The sequence below is a fragment of the Galeopterus variegatus genome, unplaced genomic scaffold, assembly GCF_000696425.1.
Source record: "Galeopterus variegatus unplaced genomic scaffold, G_variegatus-3.0.2 Scaffold4422, whole genome shotgun sequence".
In the NCBI taxonomy this organism is placed as follows: domain Eukaryota; kingdom Metazoa; phylum Chordata; class Mammalia; order Dermoptera; family Cynocephalidae; genus Galeopterus; species Galeopterus variegatus.
The window spans coordinates 110,848-133,036 of NW_007730533.1; the positions used below are offsets into that span (position 1 = coordinate 110,848).

At 54.2% G+C, this 22,189-nt stretch overlaps 1 protein-coding gene across 1 annotated transcript; it reads right to left on the reverse strand.

Moving 5' to 3' along the window:
* Positions 1 to 1,437: 1,437 nt before the first annotated feature.
* On the reverse strand, positions 1,438 to 20,742 carry RAB8A (RAB8A, member RAS oncogene family). Its single transcript, XM_008587546.1, has 8 exons — positions 20,466 to 20,742; positions 17,060 to 17,120; positions 14,942 to 15,002; positions 11,076 to 11,153; positions 9,463 to 9,552; positions 8,764 to 8,829; positions 7,079 to 7,129; positions 1,438 to 2,903 (listed from the first exon to the last, which is right to left on the reverse strand). The coding sequence occupies exons 1-8, from the start codon at positions 20,587 to 20,589 to the stop codon at positions 2,811 to 2,813; spliced, it is 624 nt and encodes a 207-aa protein (XP_008585768.1). The 5' UTR covers positions 20,590 to 20,742; the 3' UTR covers positions 1,438 to 2,810.
* Positions 20,743 to 22,189: the final 1,447 nt, after the last annotated feature.

Genomic DNA, 22,189 nt, shown 5'->3' on the forward strand with positions numbered 1-22,189 from the left:
GGGGTGAAGCAGAGGAAGGAGAGGCGTGGAGTGGGGTGGGCCAGGGGAGGGTCGCCAGAGAAGAGGTGAGAGGTGGGCAGGGCTGCAGCATGTGGGGGCTTGTGAGGACTTGTATTCCTAAGTCCAGGGGGGAGCCGTGGAGGGTTTTCAACAAGGGGCTGACACCATCTGATTTCTATTTCTTAAGGATACCCTGAGAATAGACTGCAGGACAAGGGGGAGGCTGAGGAACCGTGAGGAAGATGCCAGAGGCCCAGGCGGTGGTGGCTAACACAGGAGGTGTCAACTACTGGGCTAGTTGGGGAAGATGGGGCGGGGGGAGCCCAAGGTTAAGAGTGCAGCCCTAGTACGGGGATCTGAACCTGCGACCCTGGTGGCATGAGGCTGAGCTCTCACCAGCTGAGCTAAGTGGCCAGCCCTCCGTCTCTCTCTAAGGGCACGTCTAAGGGCTGTGTGCAGAGAAGAGCTAACAGCCCTGAGGCTGCTGCGTGAGAAAGGCCTGCTGGCAGCGGGGCCCTCGGCTGGTGCTGGGAACGGGCTCACGAACGGCTCCCCCTGATGGAACTTCCCCATGTGAGTGGCTCACAGCTGCACCTATGCTTTTCGTACAAATGATAGTTTATGCATATACACCTGCTTTCTTTCTGGGACTCTGGAATCTTGGTACGTGCCAGGGAAAGGGCACCTAAGTGACCGGCCCCAGTGAAGACCTGGGTGCCGAGTCTCTAACGAGTTTCCACAACAGCCACATTGTACACCTGTTGTCACAACTCGTTGCTGGGGGAATTAAGCATGGGGTATGTGACCCCACTGGTAGAAAATTCTGGAAGCTTGTGCCTGGTTTCCCCTAGACTTCACTCTGCGCTCCTTTTCCCTTTGCTGTGATGTATCTTTGCCATGAGTATGACCATATGCTGAGCCCCAGTGAACCCCTGAACATGGGGGTGGTCTTGGGGACCCCCGACAGGGTGGGAGAAACACCCTGGGGAGCGAATCTGGAGGAAGCCCTGGCAGGGCCACCTGGGAGGTGGGAGGCAAACGGTAGCCACACATGTGCCAGAAGCCAGGTGAGGGAGGCTCTCTGGAGGAGGCTCAGGACGGAGTGCTCGTCTTAGCCATATGGTGTGATCAGGGACCAAGACAAGAGAACCTTGGTGGCATGTGGGGACCAATGCTGGCTGAGCAGGTTGAGCAGAGGACGTGCTGAACACAAGTGGAACTGCGGGGAGGGATGGCTGCTTTCCTGCAAAGGGACAGAGGTGTGGTACTGGGGAGCTTATTTTCCCAGGTTAGTCTTTCGATAATGAGTGTCATCTCCTCCAAGGCGGCCTGTGCACCCCACCTTGGGCTGTTTTAATAAAAATATCCCTTGAACCCACCGCCTAACACGTGGCCACATATTTGCGGCCTATAGGGAGACCGTGCACATAAAACCCGTTGACTTTAAAATGAGCTTTAATTCATTTGTTTTCCTTAAGTGCATGTATCGATGTAAACAGCATGTTAGAGATTCCAGGGGACAGCAGACTATGGCTGGTATGTTGGTTTTAATTGAGAAAAGAAGAAACTAAGATGCCAATGGCTTGGACTGACAGCAGCTTGGGGGAAAGGGGGAAAAAAAAAAAAAGGAAAAAGAAAACAAATACACAAAAGGCTCCCTAGTTACGCCCCTCCAGCCTGGTGACCTGGTCCCAGTCGCAGTCTATGGGAGAGCAGAGCTGTGAAAACAAAACTGAGTAATGACAGTGAAAGGCCAGCCCAGACTGTTGTGCGGTCAGTCTGTCGCCGTGGAATGCGTCGTGTCTTGGCCTGTGCCTGGTGCCCCCACGGACGGCGCTGCCTCGTGTCTCGGCCACTGCCAGCCCAGGGCATTACGTGCTTGTTCCTGATCACCTGGGTCTGCCATTGGAAATCAGAGATGGAATCACTTCATGGCACTAAGGATCTAGAAAAATAAAAATCTCAGCTAGAAAGGACATCCGATTTGGAGACGGCAGAATGAGGAGGTGTGGGGGCCGTTCTGGTGCCGAGAGGAGGGTGCCCCAATTATGGGAGGCCCATGGGTGGTTGTGTTTTCGGGGTCACCTGGAGCACACACGGCATCCCGCCGGTAGTCAGAAGGGGACTGCAGAGGCCTGGCTGGACGACAGACCCGAACTCGGCTGTGGTCAGGAGAGGTGGCCCCCCCGCTTCTTTATAGAAGATTTCCTTAATTTGTGCTTCCCTTTGGTTTAACAGTTAAGAGAGTGGGGGGGGGGGAATGGTTTTGGTCACTTGTCCAAAACTGAGAGGAGGTGCATATGGATTCCAGATTTGTGGGTTAGATATTTCCGGGCCTGGCGATCGGTCACCTCGCTTGGGGTGGGGAGCCTGGGATCCTGGAACTGCCGCTGGCATTTGGGGACCTCGCTTCTGTGGTGAGGGACGTGGACAGGCTTTCTGGAAGGGCTTCGTGTCCCAGCGAGACAAGGAATTGAAGGCCCAGAGACGGAGGCCCGCCACGTTGGTTGCTGTTGACAGTCACGCCTCAAGCCCACCTCTCTCTCTAGTTAGTTACTCGATGTGTGGGTGGGCCCATTTGGCGGATGTTACAGGAAAAATAGCAAATTCTTAACTTATTCCATCTCCAAGTTGAAAAATTTCAGTTACTAAAATAAACAATTTCTCAATTGCATTTTGGTGGCCGTGGGCCCCGCGGCCACGGCATGGGTGGGACGTGGGAGGCGGGAGGACCCCTGGCTGAGTGAAGGGCTCACTCAGAACAGGCACAGTCAGTTGGCTGAGCGAGGCTCAGAGTAAGGCGGTGTTCCTCACAGAAGAACACATCGGAAAAAGCTGCTCCTCTTCTGCTGGTCCGGTGTGATTTTGACTCCCTGGTTGCTCCCCTGGGGGCTGTTGCCTTCCTGAAATCATAGGAGGTTTTCCGAGGTCATGGCTGAACATCAGCACTACATCTCGTAACTAAACAATCATCTGCCAATCCATTCATCCATCTATCTCCCCCTTCCAACCAACAAACCATCCATCCATCCCTCTCCACCCAACTATCCAACCAACTATTGATCCATCCCTTTCCAATCAACCTACCAGCCATCGACCCATCCCTTTCCAACCAAGCAACCATCAATCCATCCCCTTCAAACCAACGAACCATTGATCCATCCCCTTCCAACCAACCAACCAACCATCCATTCATCCTCTTCTGACCAACCAACCATCTATCCAATTGTTTTTTCTGACAATTCATCTTTCACAAACCCACAGACCTACTTTTCATCTATTCCCCATCCACCCCTTCCAAGCACTCATTCTCGCCTGTCCAGCCAACTCTTTCCACTCACCTTCCCAACATCTTTCCAACCACTATCACCCGTTCCACGCTCTTCTTTCTGGACTTACTTCCCTCCCTCCTTCTTTGCATCCATCTACCCATCTGTGCTGAGCACCTACCATAAAGGCAGCCAAGGGGCAGCAGAAAGATTGTCCCCTGGGATTTGGGAGGGTTGGGTTCAAGGTCCCACTGCCACTCACATCCGACTGGTCTCTGTCTCACCACCTCTCTCCTCTAACTGGCCCTCCACCGGCTACCAGGAATGAAAGACCTGAACTATAATCTTGTCAACTCACTCCCTACTGAAAACCCATCAGAATCCCTCACTGTTTTCAGGGTAGAATGCCCCAAATCTTTCTCCTGACATTCAGGGCCTCTGTGATCTGGTCCCTGCCCACCCTGGGAACTCACACTTTTTCTCTCACCTCACCTTGTTTTAAAGGCTCATCCCCCTTTTCCTCATCTCTCAGCTCTTAGGGAAAACCTTAGTTTATTCAACAGTTCAACAGTTACTATCAAATGCCCACAACAAGCCAGGCGCTTTTCTGGGTATGGGGCACACAGTGGCAGCCTATACTGTATGGGGGAGACAGAAATCACTTGGGAGAGGGCTGGCCCGTGGCTCACTTGGGAGAGTGTGGTGCTGATAACACCAAGGCCATGGGTTCGGATCCCTATATAGGGATGGCCGGTTAGCTCACTTGGGAGTGTGTGGAGCTAACAACACCAAGTGAAGGGTTAAGATCCCCTTACCCGTCATCTTTTATTTTTTCTTCCTTTTTGTCGTTTTTACTGACCGGTAACGGGATCGCAACCCTCGGTGTCGCACCCGTACTGGGGACCGGCAGTGAGCGGGAACCGGTCTCCACATGGGATCCGAACCCTCGGCGGGGAAGAAACAGAAATACCACATGTTCTCACTCATAACTGGCTGCTAGGAAGGAAGGGAGGGAGGGAGGGAAGGAAGAGGAAGGAATGAAGGAAAGAAAGAAAGAAAAGACCACAACAGTACGTTGAACTTTCAGAAGAAGAGAGCAAACCTAAGGATAATAGAGATGGGGGGGAGGGAGGAAGGGGGTTGGGGAAGTGGTAGGTTGGGCAAAGTGCATAAAGAAATATCAGAATTTGTAAGAATGAATATGCTAATAATAAGTAAAAATTTTAAAAAAGAACACAATTAATTTAAAAAAAATAAATAAGAAAGCCATTACATACAATACTATTATTACATAATAATGTATACATTATAATAATATAGAATGTATAATATAATACATAATATAACATATAATATATAATGTCATATATGTAATATAATACGTAATAATAATAACAAGAAAGTCATTACATTTCCCATTTTTAATGGGAAAACAAAAAATAGTAACAAGAGTGTCACTGATGGTAATTTTTACAAATCTCCTTAATGTTTGGCTTCATAGAAGACAGCTGGGATTTTATATTTGCTTTTGAAATCACTCTGTTGTCGGGGCCGGCCCGGTGGCGCACTGGAAAGTGCGCTGCTTGGGAGCGTGGTGGCGCCCCTGCCGAGGGTTCGGATCCCATGTGGAGACCGGTTCCTGCTCACTGGCTGAGCGTGGTGCGGGTGCAACACCGAGGGTTGCGATCCCGTTACCAGTCATTAAAAACAAAGACAAAAAAAAAAAAAAAAAAAAAAAGAAATCACTCGGGAGACACGCAAGCAGTGTGACTTCCCACAGTGATGAGCAGTGGAAGGGAAAGGAGGCAGGACAAAGGTGGAGGTGATAGGAGGTGTGTTTTGATGGTGACATCTGAATGGAGATGTCATGAGGAAGTGAGATCAGGAACGGTCCAGGGGTGTGGTGAGCAGAATACTGATACCAAAGATGTCCACGTCCTAACCTCCGAAACCTGTGAATATGTTACCTGATGTGGCAAAAGGGACTCCGCAGATGTGATTAAGGTGAGGTGGGGAGAGAGGCCTGGAGTAGCTGGGCGGGCCCAGTGGAATCACATAATACTTAAAAGTGGAGCAGCCACCCAGCTGTGGTCAGAAAGAGCTGTGAGGACAGAAGCAGCTCAGAGAGGTGCTAGTGGCTGGCTCTGAAGATGGAGGAATAGGTCAGAAGGCGAGGGATGCAGTGGCCTCCTGGGGCAGGAGAAGGCAAGGAAACAGGTCCTTCCCTGGAGCCACCATAAATGAGTGTGGCCTTGCCGACATCATGACTTAGCCTGGTGACAGCCACTGCAGACCTCTGGCCTCCAGAACAGGACAGTGATAAATATGAGTTGTTGAAGCTGCTAGTTTGTGGGAATTCGTTACAGCAGCAGCAGGAAACTAACAGCATGGCTGGAGCAGAGGGGATGATGGGGGTGTGGTGGGGGTGGCAGCTGCCAGAGCAGGAGGCCCAGGCAGCCTGGCAGGAATGGGTGTCGGCAGAGCTGGGTCTTCTGTGACAGCTGTGGAGAAGGCTCTCGGGGGAGAAGACGGGGTGGGCAGAGCCGGCTGTATCGGAGCTGGGAAACCATAGGGCCTGTGACTCTGAACATAACACCTGAACAGAATAGGTGGAGTAAGAAGAGGTAGGAAAAGGGTTTGCTGTTGGTGCTCTGCCATTCAAAGAAGAAAGGAAATCGCAAGCATCAGGGCTGCGTGTCAGCAAAGGATCCGGTGCACTCCCCAGGCTGATGTCAAAAGCACGGGCAAAGGAGGGCAGAGTGTCACTGTGATGCTCAGTTGGGCAAACCTGGCCTGAAGGGTCGTGAAGAGCCAAGTCGTGACTGTTTAAGTTGGAGAAAAAAAAATTGTGTGAAAATCCCATGCTGGTGTTGGTCATACACTGGTTTCCATGGACTGTTTCCCCTTTTGATTTAATGGAATTAAATCAATCATGTGCCTTACTACCCGATTCATGGGATCTTAGAATCATGTTTTAAATCACATGTGAACTACCTGAATGACATTTTTTTTGTTGACATTTTGGCGTTTATGTGCATTCTCGTGTGACCAGACTTAGAATAACCCATGAATAGAGCTCTTCATGCTCTTTGTTCGGACTGAGCAGCGATGGCTGCGGGACTGAGGCTCGGGATGAAGTGTCGCGATGGTGTTTAGCCACTAGATGCCCCCGAGTACAACAAAGTGTTCAGGCTCAGTCATGAAAGCTCCCTTCGTGCTGAGTGCTGTGGACTATGACATTGCTCGAGTGGTAAACAAAAAAAGCAGGAAATGAAAGGGTCCACTGGGAGGGATTCATGCAGACCTCCTGGGAGGCCTCGGAGAACACTGGGACCCACTGAGGTTGTAGGACCATCACAACTTGCAGAATGTGGAGCTGGGGGGCAAGGTTACAGGTCTGCCATGCTTGATGGTGAGCTAGTGGCTGTCACACTCTGTACAGCAGAGGTGTGGACTCCAGCCCTGGCCCCGCAGACTTTTCTTCAGGAGGAGGCTCTCCTGGAACACAATGTGTATGTGGCCCTTCTCCCGAGTGGGCCTCCCATGGGAAGGGCCATGTGTCCCGTTTGCCTGTGGACTTGGCGGGCAGGGCCTCATCTGCCTGGACAGCTTGTCTGGGCCAGCACAGCTGGTGCTGATGTCCCATCCAGACCTGCAAACTCTCCCCCCGCCTCCCAGCAATGTCCTACCAGGTCCAGCTGGGCCCTAAAAAACAGGTCTAGTCTGGAGCACATTATGTCACTGAGTGGGGATGAGGACGGCCGGATCCAATAGAGACCCATGTGGGGACCTGGGAAAAACACACTCACCAATTTTTTGTCCATTTTTGCTTTGATGTCTCTGGCGAGAGTAAAGAATGCCTGTGGGAGAAGCATGTCGTCACTAGCAGGATACCCCGTCCTTGGCCACCCACGTGGTGTGGGGCGGGAAGCAGCATTAAGATGGCTCCCTGGGTGTGGGCTTCTTATTTGGTCATTTGGCGCTTGTGGCAGTGGGCTCTGCTGGTCTGTCTAGTCTCACCTCCTGTCCTTACCCGGCCACCTGCTCCTCCAGACTGCCCTTCTTCCCCAATGTCAACTCTTTCTTTTGCAGAGTGCCTTACTACTGACAGGGGACTGTCACACAGGCCACTTCCCGTGAGCCAACAACCCTGTGAGGTGGGATTTTGCTCGACTGGCCAGAAAGGAAACCGAGGCTCGGAGAGTCCAAGTGACTTGTCGAAAGGCACCTAGTGGTCAACTGACTGATCCAGAAGGATCTGGAAGGGGTACCCAGCTCTCTGTCCCTGACTCCTGTGTTCTGTCTACTCTGACCCTCCCTTCTGATGGTCAGAGGCAGGGCAAGGAGAAAGACAAGCGGCTCCTTGGCCAAACAAGTGTCACTCTGAGTCCCTGTCTGGCAGGGAGGCCTGGAATGGCTGGGAAAGGGTAAAAACTCATCTTCCCAAGTGCAGCGAGGCTTGAGCTGACCTGGCCCCTGGCTGCCACATCTGTCCCAGCCTTTTGACTGTTTCCTCTCACCGCAGCTGCACTTTCAACACATACTTATAAGCCCCACTCTATGCGCTACCACTGCCCCCAGGGAGGGGATACGTAGAGATGAGTCGGACTAGGCGGCACTTGGGGACTTCGGTGGGAGAGGCCAAATCTCAACACACACACCCGTGTGACATACAAAGTCCTGTTGTGGAGGGTGCTCAGGTGCTGGGGAAACCCAAGGGGATGGCGGAGGCTTCCTTGGGGAGGGGCCACATGGGCTGGACCCTGACGGGTAAAGAGGAGTCTGACAAGTGGTAAAGGGTTATGAGGGAAGGAAACGAAGCGTAAGCTTGGAGGAGGAGCAGCCCACGTGGGCTGGGGAGGGAGGGTGGCGGGGGCGGCCCGAGCCCTGGGTTGCAAACACTGGCTGGGGCCAGCAAGGGAGGGTCTTCATGCTAGGCAAGGAACCTGGCCTCTGTCCTCCCATCAGCGTAGAGGTGTAGGTCAGGAGTAACATACAAGGTCCATTTTGGAACCATCAGTGGGTCAGCAGCAAAGCTGGCATTGCTCAGTGGAGAGAAGGGGGTGGCCCAGGCCAAGGCTCAGTCAGGGCTCCTGACTTTGTCCCAGTCTCCATCCGGGGTCTGCCTGTGGGTGAGTGGTGTGGCCGAGGGCATGAACTCAGAGCGGAGCTTGTGCACCTAGCCAGATGGGCCTCTTTGAGCCTCAGTTTCCCATGCCTGCTCTCCAGGGCTGCCTGAGAGCGAGTGAAACAACACGTCCCAGGTGCCTGGTGTGGGGCCTGCCCCTGCTGTCAGAACCCAGGGGTGATTCCCACAGGCCACACGGGACTGGCACCAGGCACTGTCCAGGAAGTGCCTACAGAGGACCGACTGCAGCCTGGAGGCTGAGGCCAGTCCCTCTGGCAGAACCTCCCTGGAGGGTGCCAGCCCATCTCCGGCCTGAAGGGGCTGAGAGTGCAGGCCCTGTGTCCCCCAACAGGGCTCAGGACTCACGTTCTCCACGTTGATGTTGGCCTTGGCGCTGGTCTCCATGAACTTGATTCCATAGTCCAGGGCCAGCTGAGGGAGAGACATGCGTTTGTGCATGTCAGCTGCCAGGCACCCGTACCCCTGTGCTCCTTGTGTGAAACAGGAGTCCAGGGCAGGGGCCAGCACTGAGAGGCGATGGGCCTGGGGCTGTGGGTTCCACCTCCCAGGTGCTCCCTCAATTCTCTGGGGAGGAGCCAGTTGTGAGTGCCCCTTAACAGCACCACACAGGGCACTGGGGAGGGAAGGCAGCCCAGGTGGGGAGGGACGAGGGGTCTTCAACCACGGCTCTGTTCCCTGCTCCCTGGGGCTGTGGCTTGTTCCAACAAGATGCCGGAAGGGGCATGTAGAAGACACCCAAGAAGCCCTTGCCACTCTCCTGGAGGTGTCTTAGCCTGGAGCCCAGCTAGACATGTGCTTTCCACCCTCCCTTCCCATGGCATGTGCCCCACTGGGGTGACCAACTCATCACAGGACCCCCTCAGCCATAGGTGTCAAGCCAGGATGCGGTGTCACCTTATGCTCATAAAGACCATGAGGGATGTCCCCCCAAAGCCCGGCCTTTCCGTTAGCCAGCACTTGGGGGGCCCCGGGGCCCGGAGGGCAGGGGGAGGCCTCTGTGCAGAGAACCCTAAGACCCCTGGTGCCCAGCAGCACCAGGCCCACCTTTTCTCCCCGTTCCTTGGAAACTTGTCTCTTGTCGTTCACGTCGCACTTGTTCCCGAGGATCATCTTTTCAACGTCTGCAGAGGCGTGCTGAGGGCAGACGGGGGTCAGACCGGATGACAGGCCAACATGAGGCCCATCCCCGAAATCAGAGCAGGGGGTGGTTCAGCACAGCTAGGCACACCCTGCTCCAGAGGACAAGCTGAAGTTCAGAGAGGCTGTGCAGCTGGCCCATGTCACACAGCAACAGCAGGGCCGGGGCTTCTGGCAGCTCTCTCACCCAGCTCATACCTCCTGGCTGCTGACAACAGATTCTCTATAGGCTGCGTCAGCCAGGCTCTGTGCCTGGTTCCTGGAAGGGTCTGGCCTGTGGGAGCTGAGCAAGGCTGAGATATTTAACTCCAATCCTGCTGCCTGCCTCTTTCCTGCCCCGGCTGCTGTCCTGGAACCTTCTGCTCCAACCTCTCAGCTCTCTTTCTTTGGGCTCCAGAAATGGGCTGTGCATAAGTGGTTACAGTCCCCTGCCAGCCCTGGGTACTCCACCATCCCCTGGTGTTGCCTTAACTCCGCCTCATTCCTGAAAAAAGCTTGGTCATCAAACCCTTCCCCAGGTCCCAGTGGAGAGGACAGGAACCTCGGAAAGTGCCTTCTTCAGCCAGCTCAGATCTCATCTCAGTGAAGCCCACTGCTCCGCTTCCTGCTAAGTTCCCATTACCCAGAGGACCCTCTTGCCCACTGGCCAGAAACAGAACGTCCACAAAGACCAGCGAGAGCAGTCTCTCCTCCCCGTTGACCAAGACAGCTTCCCCAGCCTTGCACAGCAACCTCAGGCCTCTCAGAGCTGCTGAGAAGGCAGGCCTGGCGCACCCGCTCATAAGTGATAGGGCTGGCCTCCTGCGCTGGCTGGAGCTGTCAGCGAGTCGTGGCAGACAGTGATGTGACCTTCTGCAGTGGCTTTATGGACAGGTAAGGTTTTCTGGCTGCGCCTCAGACCCGAAGCCCCACCTGGGGTTAGTTATCAAATGCTATAGGAGCTGCACCAGGAAGGCTTTCGGGGCAAGGTCAGCTCTCTTAGGAACGGGAAGATGACGATGCTGGCTTTGGGACATGAGGTGGTGCTGGCCTTCTCTTCCTCCTCCCTGCGGTTCAAGGTCTGCTTTCACAGCCAGCTGCTGGCCAGAACATGGCAGCTCATTCCAGCTCACACCCTGCTCTGCTGTAGCTCAAAGTACAACCTGACACACCTTCTTGCCACACCCTCCAAATAGAATGGTCACGCTGGTTCTAGAACCTTTTCTCTCTAGAAAGCTCCTAATGTACAGGGTGACTAAAAGCTTGGACATACCTTCTCTCCTGACCACACACTGGTCAAAACCAACAGCTCAGCTGGGGGAGTGGGCTCTTGGAGCTGCTCCTCAACAAGGCCAGGCTGGCACGTGGTCTCAGGGTCAACTGTCTGGGCCTCGGTCCCTGTTCCCACTGTGTCCTGGCTATGGGGCTCCTGGCAAGTTACTTCTAGGTGTCTCTGTGCCTCAGCCTTCTCATCCGTAAACTGGGGAGCTCTGGGGCAAGGAATGAGGAGAGGACGCGAGCGAGGAGCTGGCAAGCCTCACCTCCTCAATGTTCCGAATCCAGTTCCGGATGTTGTCGAAGGACTTCTCATTGGTGATGTCATAGACCAGCATGATGCCCTGGGCAAAGAGAGACAGACAGGGGCTCTCTAAGGGAGAGAGGCCCCAGCAGGATGGTGGCACCTGTGTGGAGGTGGGCAGGGTCCATGCCAGCTGGGAGGACAGTGGTGTGTGGCCCACCGCCTGTCCTGAAGCCAAGCCCATCTGTGATCATGCTCCCTGCCGCCACGACACCCCAGAAGACAGCCCATCCTCTCCATCCCTGCGGCCCTTCCTTCTGCTGGGCTCTCATACCCACATCACCCTGGTCTCCAGGCTCCAGTCCTGCCCTCTAGGCAACCAAGGGGGTGCTTCTGACCCACAGGCTGGACCCGGCCATGCTCTCACCTTGCTGGCTCTCCATGGCTGGCAGGATAAGTACAACCTCTGAGGTCCCACAGCCCCCACTGTGTGCTGTATTCTACAGGCCCTGATGCCTACCATGCTCCCCTCTTGCTGATCCTCCACAGCAATCAGACTCCTCCTGACTCCCACTCACCCCTCACCCCAAGTCACCTCCCAGGCTTGGCCAGGGTCACCTCCTCTGGTGCCTACTGCGGGCCAGGCGCTGCAGCAGGTAGCACAGGAGGGTCCCGCTGTCCCCACTGTGCAGAGGGGGTGATGAGAAGCTGGGCAGCAGAGCTGGCTAGGCCCCTGTCTACAGTCACACGAGAAGAAATGGCACAGCTGGAGTCTGAACCCAGGGAGGCCTGTTCCTGATACCCGTGTGCCTTCCAGTGACCCCACCAGAGCAGGGGCCGGCTCCAAGCCCTCCAGGCAGCCTTGAGGCCCCCTTGGTTCCTAACCGATGCATGGGAGACAGTCCATGGGTCCTGGAAGAGCTGCAGAGGGGCCCCACCTCAGTCTAAGCCCATGATCTCGCCACCACTGTAGAGAAGGACAGATATCCCCATTTGATTCAAGGGAACACTGAGGCTCAGAGAGAAGAAATCCTTAAGATTTAGGCCATGTGGGACTAATCCTGAAGGAGTTGATGACGCTGCTTCTGTGAGGAACCTCCCTGGGCTCTCATCAGCACCAAAAGCAATGCGTGGGACTGCCTGTCAGTGGTCCACATGCTGCCCTGGACATCCTTGTGGGACGCCCAGTAGGCCAGCCTACAGCACCATCACCAGCCCCCCTTTGCGGCTGAGCACCCCAGACCCTGAGGCACGTGTCTGGTTCCTGTCCCTCCCTTCCTCCATACTACTCGCTCCAAGGGCCCAGGCTTGTGTCGGGGATATCTCAGGGACACCTATGATCTCTGGTGCTGGCCGCTGTGTCCCTGAGGCCGCCTGAGTTTGCAGAGTAAGAACACAGGGTGGACATCTGTGGGCATGAGGGTGTGAGACAGAACCACGCAGACAGGGCAAGAAAGCCACTGCAATCCCAAATCTGCCTCCTGCACCTGTGAATTTGAAGATATTCACTATGGCCTCACAGCCTGCTAGGACCATAGCCAAGGCCAAGGCCCCTCACAGATGGCATCTCAGGGCCCTCAGTCAGTCTCCTGAGGAGACTGGCTGATGGGAGGACTCAAAGGAGGTTTTAGTGGCCCATGGCAGGTGCCACGTCCCAGCCAAGGCCAGCCTGAGCAGAAGACCCTGGCAGGCAGACCCCATGAATCGAGTTTCCTCAGGGCCCCCACAGCTGCCCTCCTGCTGTCAGGGGCAAGATGCCAGCTGGTGTAAGGCCCCTTCACCCCTTTATCCAGGGACTGGCCTCTCTGATGGCTCAGGATTCCCGCCATGACCACCAGGTTGGTACCAAGTGCCCAAGATTCCAAATTCCTAGATTTTTACCTCTTGTAGGAAAGGGGGATAATGTGGGAGTTAGGGGGACAGTGGATAGAGCAGAAATACCTGGAAAATACGGGTCATTCTATTTCAGGTCAAGGCTCCAAGTGACTATTTTTCGGGTCCCCGCCTGAGCAAGCATGCCTCTGTGTACCTGTCTGTAAGTTTACAATGGGACACCAGACATCCAACACTTCCCAAATTTGGGATTTCTAGGCCCAGAGGGTCTAGGACCATGCTGCCAGAGTTGATAATGGAGGGATGACGAACAACTTCCTATCATGTCACCTCAGGCCTGGACAACAGATATAACGGCCAACAGCCCAGAGCAAGTCAGCTCCTGGAAGATTTTCAAGTTTTGAGAGCAAATTCCATAGAGACTGATGTGGGCCACATGAATGCTCCTAAATGTCCTCTGCTCTGTCCTGTACAGCTGCTGGCCACATGTGGCTCTGAAATGTGGTGGGTGCCATGAGGGCCTGGATTTTGATTTGTGGCTAGTGGCTTCCATATGGGTTAGCATGGGTCTAGGAGGATTGAAAGCCACATCCTCTTAGTGCTGGACACACTGAGATGGCTCATGTGGCCTTATTGGGAACTGGTTGAGGACATGACACTGGAGACAGATAGCCAGGACTGGCCCTACCACTCACCCTCTGCGTGAACTTAAGCAGGGTGCAGAACTGCATCAAAGCTCAGGTTCCTGCTTGTAAAACAGGGATAACAGTGGCACCTTCACTCAGGGGTTTATGGCAAGATGTGAGGAGGTAATCCAGGCTAAAACCAGGGCCCAGTGCCTGGTGCAGGAGAGGGCTCAGTGAACGGGGCCGTGTGTGGGTGGCTATTTCAGCTCAGAAAGGGATGGGACCTACCTGAGGCCACACAGCTCTCTCCGGGGTCAAAAGCTCTCCCAGGACCCCAGTGCCCTGAGGCCCCCGCCGCACCCTCCACCAGTGCGTGGCGAGGTGAGGGGAAATGAGATAAATTAATTTTAATGAGGAGCGCTAAGGTTGCAACCCACATGATTGAGTTTCTATTATGTTGGCGACGCTGTGTGGGATGCTCTAAATACTTAATGCCTCCATTCATTCCTGCTGTCCACAAGTCTTCCCAGAGATCTTACCACCTACCTGACATGTTCCCAGGCACTGGGCATGTGGCAGTGACCAAGACGTGGCCCTGCCTTCACGGAGCTTAAGGTCTACTGGAGGAAACAGGTACCTATGCAATTAAATCATGGGGTGCACTATGGAAACTGTGGGGAACAGTGGGGGCTGGGGATGACGAGAGATGGCCATTTATGCTCACAGCAGCCTGGGACACAGTCCAGCTCTCTGGTTTGTTTTCCAAGTAAAAAAATGGAGCTCAGAGAGTGACCTGGAGTCTTGCGCCCGGTCCAGGGGGTCTGCCTCCTGCTCCCTCTGGGCCCCCGAATGCCCTGCCTTGTACACGTCTCACACAGGAGGACAGGACCCCGTCCCATGTCCCGCCACCTTCCCACCCACCCAGTTCAGGCCTGGCCCAGAGAAGGTGCTCGGTAAATATCTGAGGGATGACAAATGACTTCCTATCACATCACCTCAGGCTCAGGCGACAGATATAATGGCCAATAGCCCAGAGCAAGTCAGCTCCTGGAAGATTTTCAAGGTTTTGGTAGCAAATTCCCCAGAGACTGACATGGGCCTGAATGCTCCTAAATGTTGGGGCATGCCGGCTCCGATTTCATTGACTTCACCTGGAAGAACCGGCTTCCTGTGTCTGCCTTCATTCCCAAAGAATTGTTTCCACTTGCTTTAAACGCTGCATTGTCTCTGAAGCCAGAGGAGATGCATGGTTGTGGGGGTAGAGGGCGGGGCACACTGACTCTTCCTAAAACTAACTCGGGACCAAGGATCCCCTGAGGAGCCAACGCACAGGCTCCTCAGAGACATACAGCTTCAGTATCGAAGGCTTGGCGATGTTCAGCTTTAAAAAAAAAAAAAAGACAAAAAATAAAGAAAAAACAATCCATACCATTGCACCCCTGTAGTAGGCTGTTGTGATCGTCCGAAACCGTTCCTGACCAGCCGTGTCCCTAAATGTGAGATGGAGAAGGGATATTAGTGACATCAAAAGCAAATAATTGTCCCTGGCAGGGACCAATGAAGCATTTACCTGGGATGCCTGGCTTTCCTGCAGGTCATCTGCTGGGATGCATCCTCCTGCTGAGGCAGCACCTCCAGTCCCCATCATTAAGACAAGGAAACTGCGGCTGGGAGGGGCTGAGGACCTTTGATGTCTCCCAGCTGGGGACACGGCAGAGCCACCACTGGACCCTTGGCCTGTATGCTTCCAGGGAAATTCTCCCCGGAGCTTCTGGGTTGCAGAAGAGCCAAAGTCAGGCGTCATTATTTGTGAAAATCCAGGGCCACATGTGTGGCTAGGGCTGGTCACGTGGCTTGGGAACATACACAGCCCTTGCTGTTGGGCTGAGCTGGGCAAGCTCAGAGCTGGGGCTCCAGGAGCGCTTTCTGGCTCACCATCTTGGTCTGGGGGTCAGGGGAAGTCCTTCCTCATCTGTACCGTGGGGAAAGCAGTACCTGTTGCCCAGGGAAGCAAGGCCTGGATGAAGACACCACCATGCCCAGCCCCACTCCTGGCACAGAGGGTATCTTCTTAGAAGACTTTTAAATCACTCACCCCATCAAGATTGCTAACAGCAGAAGCAGGAAAGGAAAATAAAACTTCTGCTTGCTGGTACAGTGTAACTTTGGACCTGAGCACAAACGCTGCCATGGAGCCAATGTGCTGGTAGTGGAGGGACTTCCATGGCTCATGACTCACAAGGTAGCCAGAGATCGACATATGACCAAACTCTGCAGGCTTGACAAGGGGTGAAAGCTCATCCAGATTTCGGGTCTGAAATCAGGTTAAGAGGTGACTATCGCCTGAAGTGGAAGATACCTAGGAGGCTCCCCACACCGCTGGAGAGCCGGGGTGATGGCTCATGCTCCGAGACTTGCGGGAGGGCAGTCCACAGTCCATCTCACAGTCTCCATTCCCACCCAAGGGCGCGTGCCTGGGAAGGGGACCACACCACACTCCTAAATATGACCTCTCTTTATTTCGCTCCAGGCTGGTGATTCTGTGTGAGCAATGTGCATGCAGGGCAGTGCCCACTACACCGGACCACCGGAGTTCAGTCTTCCAGCACCGTGGGCTGCAGACCGGAGTCAGTGCCAGCGCTGGGGACTCAGATGCTCACCATTTCCATAATGTTACATGGCACCCTCAGGTCTGAGGAAAGGAAACGGTCTCACCACGGTGGCTGGCCTCAGCTTAATTTTGGTTCGGGAGTTTCAGGTCTACATGTCAGAAAGTGAGGCCTGGGCTTCCCCAGGAGAGAAAAGAGGAAGCGCTGGCAGACCTTCATATTTTGGAGTGAGCTGATAGGCTTAAAAGGAAACTCCTGGGCTGGCCTGTGGCTCACTCGGGAGAGTGTGGTGCTGATAAAACCAAGGCCACGGGTTTGGATCCCTATATAGGGATGGCTGGTTAGCTCACTGGGTTAGCATGGTGCTGACAACACCAAGTCAAGGGTTAAGATCCCCTTACTGGTCATCTTTTTTTTTTTTTAAAAAAGATGACCAGTATGGGGATCTTAACCCTTGACTTGGTGTTGTCAGCACCATGCTAACCCAGTGAGCTAACCAGCCATCCCTATATAGGGATGGCTGGTTAGCTCACTGGGTTAGCATGGTGCTGACAACACCAAGTCAAGGGTTAAGATCCCCTTACTGGTCATCTTTTTTTTTTTTTTAAAAAAGGAAACTCCTAGGTGGGGTATCTCACCGTCCCCATAGGCTTCACCACTGCCTTGCACAGAGGGCTCTCTCCGTGTCCAATGGAAGAGGCCACTCTGGGGCCCAGACCATGCTTTGCCTGCACTGGAATGCTGGGCTAACTGTGGCTGGGGAGCTCTGTCCCCAGTGGGGTATGAAACTGGAGAAGCTTCTGCAGAAAGTGTGACATGTCAGGGCTGGGCACTAAGAGATGGAGGCTGTGGCCCCAGGGAGGGTAGAGGGGGCACAAGGGACTCTGACTCAAAGCAATTGCCAGGTGAAGGGGCCAACAAGGAGCAACAACTCTCACCATATCTGTAGTTTGATTCTCTTGCCATCAAGCTCTATGGTCCTAATTTTAAAGTCAATTCCTGAAAGAAAAGGAAAAAATAAAGCATATTACCATCAGCCCATTTCTCAAGTCCCCTTGGCTGTGTGCTCCAAGGTCCTGCCTAACTTGGTTGCCTCTTAGCATCGGCGGCTCATGGCCTCCTCTCTCTGGCTACACCTCAGCCACACTGCCCACTTGGCTGTTTTCTAAACATCCCAAGCTTGCTGGCTCCTGTCTCGGGGCTTTTATGCTCGCTGTCCCCTTTCCTGGGATGTTCCCTCTTTCCATAGCCACCTGGCTCCCCCTGCCTTTGCTCAGGTCCCTGTTCGAGTCACCTCCTCATCAGCTCTCCCCTGATTTGCTTTCTTTTTCATGTACTTATATCGGACATGGTAACTCTGTTTATTTGCTCCCTGAACCCAGGAGTAAAAATTGCTGATTTGAATGTGCTGCATGGAGGAGAAAAAGCCAAAGCCAGTCTTTGCCCCTAGGAGTTTATTCTAAATATCCACCTGAGAAGACTTGAGACCTAGGCCTGATCTCCCTGAACCCATGACAGGGATGCTAATTCTGTCCCCACCAGCCTCAACACTTGAATTTTGCCCACTAGAACATAAGGTCCATGAGGGTAGGGACACGATAGGTTTTATGGGATCACTACCGTTATATTTAGTGAATAAATAAGGCAGGGGCTGAATATGAATTTTCTTGAAGCCGATCTCCAGTCCTGCACACACCTTGTCTACAGGCCTCATTACATCTCTGCTTCCCTCTGATGCATCCATGCTATCTCTGCAGCCCGTGTGCCAGGTGTCGGCAAAAGATGGCTGATGAAAGAATTAAGTGTAACACAGTCTACACGGTGCTGTATGATTTACCAAGCACTTTTGCATACGTCATCTGTCTCACTGTAGGAATGAATGGGTCCTCTAAGGAGGTGGTGGGGAAGCCAGGCTGGTGAGAACTGATTCCAGGGAGCCATGGGGCCAAATACACACACAAATGATTGATGGAGTTTATGAGAATACGCTTTGGCAAAATGTAACCCAGGCAGAAAATGAACAGCCACTCAATCACTGATCTATAAAGAAAACCCAGGGGTGTACTCAGTGCCAACGCAGAATCGCCTTAGGTTGTATTTCAGGACAGAGCAGTCTAGTTGACTCTTCCTAAAACATTCCGGCCTCCTGTCACAGGTGCTCAGGGATATACAAAACCGAGAACCACTATTCAATCAGCTGAGCCCCACAGCATTGCTCTGTCCTATACTCCTCCTGGATTTTATTAACACACCTACTTTAATTAGGACATGTAAACTTTATGAGGCACAAGAATTATGAGGCCATAACTTTAAGTTCACAGCAAATTAAACTTTCCTAGAAGACAGAGGCCTGCAGGAATGCTACAAATAGAATGAGAAGAATACTAGGGTGGGAGGTAGGGATCCTGGGTCAAGTGCCACCTTCACCTCACTAGGCTACCCTGACAAAGTCCATTTTCATCTGCATATGCAGGAGGCCAGCCTCCTTGGAGCTCTGAAGTGCTAGCCTGAGCTTTCTGGTCAAGAATGAAAAAACCAAACCAAAAACCTAACCCTGGAGTTGATCTGACCCATGTTTGTACTAAGCAGGAAGTTTCTGAGGCTGGGAAACTGAGGTCTGGGTCAAGAGCAAGCCACAGCTGGCGAGGAGTTAACAGCACTTCCTGGTTGGGGGGGAACTCCACAGTTATCGGAAGGTTTGACCTTGGAGTGGGGGAGGGAGAAGCATTCAGAAACACCTGCGGCCAGGGGTGAGCTGCTGTCTCTACAGGAACCACTCTGTTTCCTCTAGATGGCCTCTGGCAGTGATGACAACCCCTTATTCATTGTATAGTTCTGATCCTCAACCACCCAGGGCATTGACCAAGGTGGAGAGTGAGCCTCCTACTCTGCAGAAACAGGGCTCAGGGAGGGATCGTGCTTGTTCAAGGTCAAACAGCAACTGGAAACCACGTATGACGATTTCCAGTCCAATACTCTCTACATCTGGCATGCAGTTGTTTTACAAAGTGCAGTTTCTGGAAGAGGGCAAGGATGGAATTAGCCCGTCGTGGTGGGGTTCAGAGCGATAACATGATGTGGTTACAAAACATGATGTGTTTGAAGTTACGAAAGGATAAAGCAAAGCCATTCCCTAGGTTTTCTTGATTTGGAATCACTCCTGGTCTTGGGGACTGTTCTCCCACTTCTCACCTGCCAAGCAGGGCTACATGGCTCCAAGGCCATTCCATTCGATTTGTGTTACTCCTAGGTCAAACCTTTTCACTGTGGGCAATAACTGTTTTTGTGGTGCAGAGGGAAGTCGGCCCCACTTCTGTGGAAGTCAGACCTGAGATGCAACAAGCCAGTTCTGTTCAACCACAATGTAGGTTGGCCCTGCAGGAAAGGCTGTTCTGCAAAGTGACAACCGGTGTCCTGGGCCCTGACATAGGGAAGTCAAGGCTGCCTGTGGCAGCAGCTGATTTTAGTTTCTCACTGAGGCTTTTTTCTTGCATCACTGCGGGGATGACAGGTCCCAGGCAGGCAGCTGTCACTTGCCATTGCTGTCACCCTCGAGGGAAAGGCTACTGACTCCCTCTCAACACTCTAGAGGAAAATTTACTCATGAGGGGAAACACCGTCAGGGAGAGAGGCTCAACCCTTGAATATTCTAAAGTACAGAGCAGGAGGCATGTGAGTTGGAGTCATGGCTCTGAGGTGGATCAGCTGTGCTTGTCTTGGGGATGCATGGTGGCATCTCTCTGGGGTGGCTGAGCCTCGAGTTTTGGGGTCAGACACACCTGGGTTCAAATCCCATCTTCAACATCTGCAGACTCTGTGGCCTTGGGCAAGTCCCACGCCCTCCCTGAGCTTCAAAATCCTCATCTGTGAAACGGGCTCATAGCAGCACCTAACACAGAGTACTGGAGACTGTGATAATGCACAGAAAGCACCTGGCACATAGTAAATGCTCAATTAAGTCAGATGTCACCGTCCTTTTCCCATGGTCAACTCCCCATGCCTGTTTCCACTCTGTAAGACGGAGACCGCAAAAGAACAGTTCCCAGGTCTGTTATGAGGACAGAACGAGATGATGGGAGGGAAGAACCCAGCCCAGAACAAATTCTCCCTAACAAGGGGGCTGAGGGCTCGAGCCTCAGTCTCCCCATCCGCAAAATGGGCATTCCCCCCCGACGGCCCAACGGTCCCCCAAACTGCAGTGGAAGTGGCTGCCCTTCTCTCAGGCCCCCTCGACCCTCTCGGATCCCTCGACCCGATCGCACGGTCGATCCCTCGGCCCCAGCCCTTCAGGGGCGCGCCAGGCCCGGGCCTCCAGCGCCCCCGGCCGCTCCCCGGCCCCGCTACCTATGGTGGAGATGAAAGTGGAGTTGAAGGCGTCCTCAGAGAAGCGGAACAGGACACAGGTCTTCCCTACCCCTGAGTCCCCGATTAGCAGCAGCTTGAACAGGTAATCGTAGGTCTTCGCCATATTACAGTCTCTCCCCGACGGGAAGTGCGGCTAGCACCTCGCCACTGGCCGCTGGCCCCGTCCATCACCGCCGGTCCGCCCCCCATTGGCTCCCGGCCCGGCGGACCACAGCCAACGCCCGCCCCCACACGCCCCGCCCGACGCGGGGAGACCTGGGGAAGGGGCGAGCGGGAAGCGGGACCGGAAGTGGCCCGAACGCGCTGCCCATTGGCCGGCGCTCGAAACAGGGTGGGCTGTGATTGGCCAGCGTTGAAGAGTCGAGGGGCTTCAAACGGGGACCGGGATGAGGGCGTGGCATCCCGTGTCCCCGCCTTCTCCCCCGACTTCGGGGCGGCCCCGCCCCGTCCAAGGGTCTGCGCACTGGCATCCCGGTCGAAACAGGGTGGGCTGTGATTGGCCAGCGTTGAAGAGTCGAGGGGCTTCAAACGGGGACCGGGATGAGGGCGTGGCATCCCGTGTCCCCGCCTTCTCCCCCGACTTCGGGGCGGCCCCGCCCCGTCCAAGGTTCTGCGCACTGGCATCCCGGGGGCGGGGCCCGGGGCTTATGCGCACGCGCGCTGGGAAGACCGTTAGGTTCCAGCAGAGGGCGCACGCGCCGGGGAGGGGGTTGGGGAACCTAGGTCCCGCCCCCAGAGCCGCGCAGCCGTAATGGGCGCCGAGGGGAGCGCGGGAAGGGACTGCTATTCCGGCGGGGAGTGTGGTGTGGAGGCTTCCGCATCTCCCCTGCCGGAGCCGAAGAGAAGACAGAAGCGGCCTCGTCATAGTCGAAAAGCACTCCCTCGAGACGTGCTAGGGGATCTCGCCGCTTGGCTAAGGGACCTACCTAGAGATACCCAAGGCCTCCGCCACCTGAGCGGCTGCCCCGTCACAAGCTGCGCCCTGAGGCACGCCGGGACTCCTCAGGACCCGCCCTCGACCCTAATTAGAGGTTGTCCTGACCTAATTAGAAGTTTCCAGGCCGCTCTCCGCCCCACGCCCAATCAACCCTCTGAGGTGCGCCCGGGGGCTCGGCCCCGGCGAGGAGGGGTTGTCGGGACAGCGATCGTTCCGGTGACGTTCAGGAGCCTCGGCCTGTGCCGGGCGGTGCTCTTGGCGTTTATTAAGGTTATAAAATATTTCCTCCCCACCGCTCAGCCCGCCAGGTAGGTATTACTTTTTCCCGGTCAGTGGTGAGGAAACTGAAGCCCGAGGAGGTTGTGACTTTCCCAGGCTCCACAGTGGGAAGCTGGTTTTGGAGCTCACGCTTCGGAGACCTAGATCTGGTCGCCAAGGTTTGCTGCTTCTCAGAGAACCCCCCCCCCCCGCCTTCCCTTATCTGGGTGCTGTTTCTCAGATTACATTGCAGTCTCTTTTTTTTTTGGGGGGGGGTTCTGTTTGTTTCTTAGATGTTGGTGTCCCTCGTGGTTCTTTGTTCTCATTTTCTGGGGGATCTCATTCACCTCTGTGACTTCTGATGTCTCCACGCTGATGATTTTTAGTTCTTTATCCATACCCCTGCCATTCCTCCTTGTCTGTTTTCTGAACATCTGCTTTTGGACTTGTCAAAGTGACTTCAGACTCAGCATGTCTATGACCTGGACTCATCATCATGTACTCAGAC